We start from the raw sequence: 8,701 nt of genomic DNA on the forward strand, positions 1-8,701 counted from the left end.
GCCCACTAAACACATGATTTTCTTGGGCCTTTTGTTCGACACCAGTTGCCAGAGAGTCTTTTTGCCCTCAGAAATAATCCGGACCATGCAACAGGTAAAAGCTCTGTTGTCCCCGAAGCATGTATCCATCCTACAGTGTATGAAAATGATGGGACGCATGGTGTCGTGCTTAAAGGCGGTGAAATTTGCGAAATTCCATTACTGCCTCTTCCAGCAAGAGCTCCTTTCCAAGTGGAACAGGTTGAATCCCCTTTACCTGTCACTGAGAACCCGCCTGTCCTTGTTGTGGAGGATGTGAGCAGGGAATCTCAATCAGGGAAGATCGTTTTCAGTATGGGATTGGACCATTGTGACAATAGATGCCACCCTGTCAGGCTGGGGGGGGGGCAGTGACTTTGAATCTCAGACTACAGGGCATCTGGTCCACAGAGGAGAAGATATTGCCCATCAATATACAAGAGTTAAGGGTGGTATTCAAGGAGTTGGTACAAGCACAGTCCTCGTTGAAAAACAGATCCATTCGGATTCAATCAGACAATGCCACGGCGGTGGTATATATCAACCACCAAGGTGGAACCAGAAGTCTTCTGGCCATGAAGGAGGAGACCAAGATCGTGGTGTGGCTGGAACAGTGGGTTCCAGCCATCACAGCGGTTTTCATACCAGGAGTGGACAACTGGAAGGCAGAGTACCTGAGTCGCCATGCCATTCACTCGGGAGAGTGGTCCCTCCACCCGTAGGTTTTCTCACTGATTGTGCAAAGGTGCGGTCAACCAGAGGTGGACATGATGGCCTCTCCGTTGAATTACGAGGGCACCAAGTATTGTGCCAGGTCACGGGATCCCCAAGCATACCTAGTGGATATTATGACGATTCCTTGGAGGTTCAGGTTGGTTTACATTCCCCCCTTTACCCCCCAATACCGATGTTAGCCCGGGTATTGAAGATGATCAGACACAAAGGAGTTGAGGCGATTCTTCTGGCACCCAATTCGCCAAGAAGACCATGGTACGCGGATCTTCTCGTCATGACAAAGGACGCACCTTGGAAACTTTCTCTCAGGAAAGATCTGCTCAGCCAGGGTCCATTTTTTTTCATCAGGACCTAGCACGGTTGGCTTTGACGGACTGGAGTTTGGAACCTTAATCCTCTGATGTAAGGGTCTCTCAGGTAGGGTCATTCAACCTATGATAAAGGCTAGAAAACTAACATCTTCCAGAAATTATCATTGTGTCTGGAAGAAATATATAGGTTGGTGTGAGCAGAAAAGTGTGTCAACCTCTTGCTTCCGTTTAGCCACAGTATTAGCATTCCTTCAGGACAGTCTGGTTAAGGGCTTGTGGCTGGCATCCCTTAAGGTACAGGTGTCAGCCCTGTCAATTTATTTTCAGAGGTGTCTGGCTCTGCTACCAGAGGTACAGACTTTTCTCCAGGGGGTCTTACATGTTCAGCCCCCTTTGTTCCTCCGGTGGCTCCTTGGGACCTAAACTTGGTCCTAACTGCGTTACAGAAACTGTCGTTTGAACCGCTGCGGGCCAATGAGCTAGGAGCCCAAGGCGGAGTCTAGCCAGGTCTGTATTATGTACTGGGTATCATGGGGATATACTGTATGCTGGGAATTATAAGGTAATACTTTCTGTGCCTTTTCTATCTCAATGGAAGCAAAACACTAGTGTATATCTCAATGGCTACACACTTTATTTCTCTATGAAAATTTAATTTTCTTAGCACACTTATTGTCATCAGGTTTGTGTAACTGAGGCTAAATCTAGAATGTCATTAATGTTACACAAGGTCCTAACATGTGGAAATTGGTTTATATATTCTTGTATGGCCATATACCAATTATTTAAATATAGATAAGCAAATACATTTATTTTATACTGTGCAACTGTAATAAAGCATCTGACAAACTAGATGCTCTGTGCGGAAAAATCAGATTACAAAATGAGTGAGGAACAAATGTCACTGCTGCCACACAGGCGTAGAATCCACTGGCAGCATTTCAGGAAGGACCACGGCCTTGCACAGATAATTGAGGCTTAACAACCACCGATAACATGAGTGTGATAAACATTAAGCTAACACATAGTTATCAGTGTAGCCTCTACTACATTTGGAAGGTTTTTTTGGGGTTTTTTTTTTTTTTATTCCCGGCATCCACTGTCCTTCCAATAAAGTATTTTCTACCAGTACATGTACCAGTTAATGTGATATGGTTTCTTTGCTTTGCTACAAAGGGCCCTGTACAAAACCATCATAAGAACTGGTGACAGATCCTCTTAAAACACTGACTATTCTAGCACTTCATTTCCTCAAATTAAATTTGAACTTTAGTGCCCAGTTATATTTAAAACTTTATATCACATATCTCCTATCAAGTTCTCTACTCGCATGCCTAATAAATGAAACATCAAGCAAACAGTATTTATATTTAGGAAATATTGAACTACATGATGTGGCAGTAATACCATATTTTACTGATCTGTCCAACAAACTTTTTTGTTTTGTAGAAGAAAAGAGCTTTTGCATCGTATCTTTTGATCACCGTGGGACAACCAAAGTTACAATCTTGCAGTCTCCTAGATCAATGTTACTGCATATTTGACCAGGTATTATTGACATACTTTGGGGTTTTTTCTGTTAAAAATAATCCTCTAATGGTCTGGGATGATAGGTTGATAGGTTTAATTTAAATAAGAAACAGCTTGCACCTCATGAGTACACTATAGTTTTAGGATTAGGGTCAGGTTAACACTGAGCAGGATATATACCTTCAGGTATACAATATTAAAATTACACTACCACCTAGGTAAAATATTTACTGGATGTGCCCTACCCCCTATTCAGAGGCTCAAGGGCTGCTACTTGCAGCCGTGTTCCTGGTGGTCTGCCGTTAGTGTAATACACAAGCAGCAAATCAATTTACCCAATGCATTTATATGACAACGGAGTAGGATGTCACCAGGACGGTCAATCACTAGCCATGATTTCTAGACTGGAAATCCTGGTCAACACCCCCCCCCCCCCAAACCCCTCCAGTTTGCACCTGGGGAGGGAAGGGGGTGTGAAGTGCAGCTTTAACATTTTGTTTATTTGCCAGATGTTTCATTTATGAAGATATGAACCATTTTAATAGGGCTCCATAGAACGGTCTTTAATTTGTTTATCCATTGAAAGCATGCAGACAGAACTACTGCTAAGACGGCTTCCTATACAGATCAGTAGCACACAGCCTTAATCCATTTATCCAACTAGATAGGTAGTATACTTATTTTCAAGTTCCTTTCCTCTGATGTTCTTGTCAGTACACTGCCAGACCTGGATTAATGCATCTCAAAGTAGAGATGTAACTATAGCCATAGTAACTGGTGCAACAGCTACGGAGTGTTGCTCAGTGGAAGATTACACGAGATGTGTTTGGGTGGTAGCTTATATTCAGTGGTGCAAATAGAACCTTGAAAAGTGTAATCTCCATGACAAAAAAAAAAAAAAGACAGACCCGTGTGTTTCAGGTCATTGTACTACTTGTGTCATAATCCCGTGGAACGTCAGTGTTATATAAAAATTCATGCACACATCCAATCATCCAGATAAAATTAACTGCCTATTTAATATTTAGCAATAATGATCTAATACAATCTAATTTCCATCAGGCAAGGTGTGATACATGGGGGTGAATTTACTAAACTGCGGGTTTAAAAAGGTGGAGATGTTGCCTATAGTAACCAACCAGATTCTAGTTATTTATTTAGTATATTCTACAAAATGACAGCTAGAATCTGAACGCTTGCTATAGGCAACATATCTTCAAACCCACGGTATAGTAAATATGCCCCATGGAGTTTAAAATCAGTTGTGCTAAAACAAACAAACAATTGCTACTACTGTCATGTAAGGAATCTTCATGGGAAAGAAAGTTGGTCTGGAGATTGTAATTGCGCTCTATGTGGGATCACAAATGTTGATTTTATATATACATAAACATTTTGGTGGCTGATGCATTGGAAAAAATGGTAATTTTTGGCACATAAATATGATCAGATGTTTAGGTACCGGACTAGCTTTATTGTGTATTAACAATGTAAAGTTGAAGGTAGTCCAGAGTGAACAAGGGTTTTATAGAGTAACTAGGCACAAAGTTGTATGAAGGGTGGGAGCTCATTGTAGTTTTAAGCTGCAACTGGTCTGGTAATACTGTAGGAGGCTTTTTGTGCCTGGGGTAAAAAACGTGCCAGCTATTAGGGAGTTGCAGCTCTCTGAGTTTTATGCTAACACAGAGAAATACTGCAGGTGTCATTGGGCAATTGGCTCAAAAGCACTGTAAGTGTGGCCCGAAAATAACCATCTTGTATGGTGATCATTTCATTTGGAAGATGAACGCTATCGGCCTGTGTGTGTGTGACCACCTTCAGACTGCACTAACTGGCCCTAGTGTCACCAGAAGACAAGTGTGTCACCAAACTGACAAGTGATCACAGGATAGTAACATGTGTGGCTGAGCATTATGCCTCTGTACATTTCAGCGCGTGGGTGTGACTTTAGCAATGGTGGTGAGCAATACGGGGACCCCTTAAAATAATGCAATATACAATAATAAATTGTTATATAAATATATCATCATCATCAACAAAGAACATCAGTTTAGATATAGTGAAGTCTGTTTAGTTTAGCTAAATGTGGATTTAATGTAATTTGCCTGCTTACGCTGCATTGTCAAGAGTAAAAGATTAACCACATTTGTGGAATACAGGAAATCCTTATCAACCTTTATCTACTGTATTACTATAGCTGCAAAGATGTGTTTGACATGACATTTTCTGGGCAAATCTGTGGCATCATGACTCTTAACTCTTAGGAGTGAGATTCCAACTTTTCTTTAACTAATGGACCTATGTAGGAAACCCACTGCTTTAACCAGAGAAGTGGGACACTCAAATGCTGTGGAGCTTGAGCTGGGCATAAAAGTTTACCTATGTTTGTTTTTGGCTGGCAAACTCAGTATAGGAGTAGTGGAAAATGATTTACAATTATTCTGTTACCAGAAGTTTAATTCCAATAGCCCCGACACCCCCAAAGTTCTACATATGTATATGTATGTTGCCAGCGTTTGGACATATTGTAATATGCAAAGTGAATGTAAGGTTATATCTTTAGCCCGGTTGGGACATACAGTTATCATTGAGCCTCACAAATTACTGCAATATTATTAACCCTCTTATGCCGAATCCATTGTCACCCCCCTAAGAGAGAAGATGTGGTCTGACGTGGCATCCAATGAGAGGTGTGAGGACAAGGGAAGCAGGGATTGTGGTGTGTAACTTGGAGAACACATGATTGAAGAACTCATTGTCATGTGATAGTGTTAATATACTTTCTATCAGACTTTGTGCAGTATCTGTGCGTGAGAAGATGTGTGGGTCACAGGAAGGGAGCAGCTGCTTGCCAGACAGAAAGTTACTCCTTAGTAGAGCAGATGCTGTCTATCTGGATAAATTGTGATGCACCCTGTGAACTGATGTAATACAAATTACATCATTACCTGCCTAGCTCTGTTTCCACATAGGCATCAACACCATTTAGTTTGCCTTCAGTAATAGAAATGAATATAACACAGCAAGCCAAAACAAAGAGACAAGATTTAGTTGATTCGACTAAAAATCATACGGTCAATATCAGTTACAACCTCCGAGCTAATAAAAAGTAAGCCCACTTAAGATTTATAAACTTAAGCCCAAACATGTCTACACTTTTTTTTTATATATATATATATATATATATATATATATATATATATATATATATATATATATATATATATATATATAGTTATGTGGGTTTAGGAACTTTAAAAATGACATTAATATGTGCTTTAGATTAACACAGTTTGCGCATTAAGTTACTAGAGCATTCACTAAAGTGGCCTGAGACACCCAAGTAGGCCCTTAGTTTATGTTGGCAAAACACACAAACAATCCCAAAAATGTCTACAGTGAATAATATTTTGTAAAACTGTCTCAGAAGGGGGTTCCTCCGCTTTTCCTTCAGGGACATTTATTCTCTAGTCACTCATGACCGAGCATTACACAATCTGTGGCAAATGAGTAGACTCCAGTAATTCAACTTGGGGGAAAAAAAACAGAAAACCAAAAGAAGAAGTGCAGTGTTTTACTATATTGTGTAATAACGAAATCAAACTATCTTCCCAATCCGAGCAAGAGTCACTTTTTCCCCTAACAAGATGCTACTAACTAAAGTTATATATAAAAAAAAACTAAATTGGTTTGTAGTGCATGCCAGCTTACACCAGTTCTATAATTACACCCTTTGCTGAGTAAGGTGTGCTATAATTACACTAAACAAAAACATGTCAAACCAATTTGTTTATCTCTGTACACTTTGTCTTGGACATGGCAGACATCTTGACATTCAAGAATTGTTTTTTCAGTGAGAAAAATAGGCTGAAAGTCTCTCCTGCATGTTTTTAGAGGTTTTATTTTATATCCCCACATTGTGCAGGGAGGAGGGGGCAGAGGGGGCATTATATATGGAATGTAATCATAACATTGATGTTATACATGACAACTCAATAAAAAGAAACAAAGTTACCAACTCAAGGACTTTAAAAAGTATCTTTAATGTGTTTGTATGACAATGGCCATTGCTAAGACCACTCAGGGTTTTTTTTTTAACAGACTTTCTGCTGTTACATTACCCAGATTGGTGGTTTTCATATGTGCAATCTGCCAACTGAAAAAACCTGTGACACATTTGGCCCCATCAGACAACCCAAACATATGTCTTAGAGTAGACTGATCTAGTAAATGCTTTATACAGTAAATCATTTATGTGTCCGCTTGTTTAAAAAGTTTACAGCCAACAAAAATATTCTGAGGAAAAAAAAAAAAAAGTTTCAAGTTATGGTCATGATGTTTTGATACTTTATTGCATAATCATTATTATGATTATTGCATAATCATTATTATTACTAAAATCAGACTTTAGGACATGCCATCACTGACCTTGTGCATGGCACCTGCACTACATAGAGCTCTTCAAAGAGAATTCTAAATGATGATATCAAATTTGTTATTTATTTTAATGTTCTACATTAGGTTTTTTTTTGCTATTTTAATAAATCCAGTGGACAAAAAAAGATTTAAAAAAAAAAAACCCTCAATCATGTCGAAGGAATAAAATAATTATACACGTCATTGAATTGGCAGTAAGACAACTGACAAGATAACTGAGTTTAGACTATCACTAATTATAGTGCTTCTTGTAATTGTCATATTACACAAATATGTCATCAGCAGTGCTCAGTAAACACATTATAGCAGATTGATGATAGATGTATTTCACACTGTACACAAATGAATGTCAGCTTTGATGCCATACAGTAGACCGCTATGTTCCCTACCGTATATCCCCTTTCCAGATCGCTCTCTTCATAGCGAAACGATGGAATGTAAACCTCCATCGCGCCGACCTCCTCGCACAGGGCACTCAGGCACAGGGGCGGGCAATGGAATGTCTGTGCGTGACGTCACAATGTGTAGCGACTCCGAGCGTTCTACGAGCCCCAGCACCAGGATAGCAGTGAGGGAAGGCTGGCCGAGCAAGCCATATGGGAGCTGCTGTCACATGACCTGTCATGTGAGCCTGCAGACTGGGAGCCGGAAACGTATTCACAAACACAGCACTGGAACGACTGGGATCTGTTATATTCGTATTCCTGTTTATTATAACACAGTATGGGGTCTGGTGTGAATGCCTGGGAACATTAACTGCATAATCATTGTTTATACTAGTGTTATTTTGTTGTTGGGAGAGAGATATAGTCCAAGCGATGGGCTGTCGGATTGTGAATCGAATGCAGAAGCTGCAATGTGTTGGCTGCAGTTGCATTTTTAGTTACTGTTGTTAATATAGCAGAAAGTAATCTAAAAATGTTATGATAACTGCTACAAAATTACATAAAAGCACTGCATTGGAAATGTCAGTAGCTGCATATTTGCTATGACTCATGAGTTTGAAGTGCATGTCATTTGCATTTTTAAAACAATTTTATTTTGACAAAACAAAATGTGTGTTATCCTGATCTGGTGTCAAATGGTTCTGTAAAAGAAAATATTAAAGTTTACATTTGATTTTTTTACCTCCCTGATTTTTTATCCTAAAAAAAATGCAGTCAGCAGTGCATTCACTATACATATAGGGCCTCATGCAGAGTCGGACATGAGTCCAGTAAGGGCATGTTTAAGTAAAACCAATGTAGACCTGGAAGATGTAGAGTCTCCTGTCAGGAAGCTCTACCCCATAGTTTAAGAACCAAACTGATAATGATGATAGCTGCTGCCTCTGGTTCAATGGGATGTGGTCATATTTACGACAGTGGAATTGTCGGCACTTCCCTGCCAACATGAAAATGTCGGCATGCTAAATGCCAACACTTCATTCTGGTGACATTTTCAAAATGTGGACAGTGTGAATGTCGATATACACAATGTTGACACTCACACTGCTGACATTAAAAGATCTATGCAGCCGTTGGGACCACTGGCACAAATTAGTTATTAAAAAACCATAAGTAATATTTAAAACTACCCCCTCTCACTTCCACACACATCCATACCTGTGGAAATTGCCGGTGCTGCCGGAATTGCTCTTTTAATGTCATCAGTGTGACTGTTGTCATTGT

At 39.7% G+C, this 8,701-nt stretch overlaps 1 protein-coding gene across 1 annotated transcript in view; it reads right to left on the reverse strand.

Annotated features, from left to right (window-relative positions):
* SNX24 (sorting nexin 24) overlaps positions 1-7,635 on the reverse strand; it is a 117,079-nt gene extending 109,444 nt beyond the window's left edge. The window contains exon 1 of the mRNA XM_075179153.1: positions 7,421-7,635. Within this exon, the coding sequence (XP_075035254.1) occupies positions 7,421-7,480 (60 nt within the window). The 5' untranslated portion in view covers positions 7,481-7,635. The remainder of the gene's footprint in view (positions 1-7,420) is intronic.
* Positions 7,636-8,701: the final 1,066 nt, after the last annotated feature.

Source organism: Mixophyes fleayi, chromosome 1, assembly GCF_038048845.1.
Source record: "Mixophyes fleayi isolate aMixFle1 chromosome 1, aMixFle1.hap1, whole genome shotgun sequence".
Lineage (NCBI taxonomy): Eukaryota > Metazoa > Chordata > Amphibia > Anura > Limnodynastidae > Mixophyes > Mixophyes fleayi.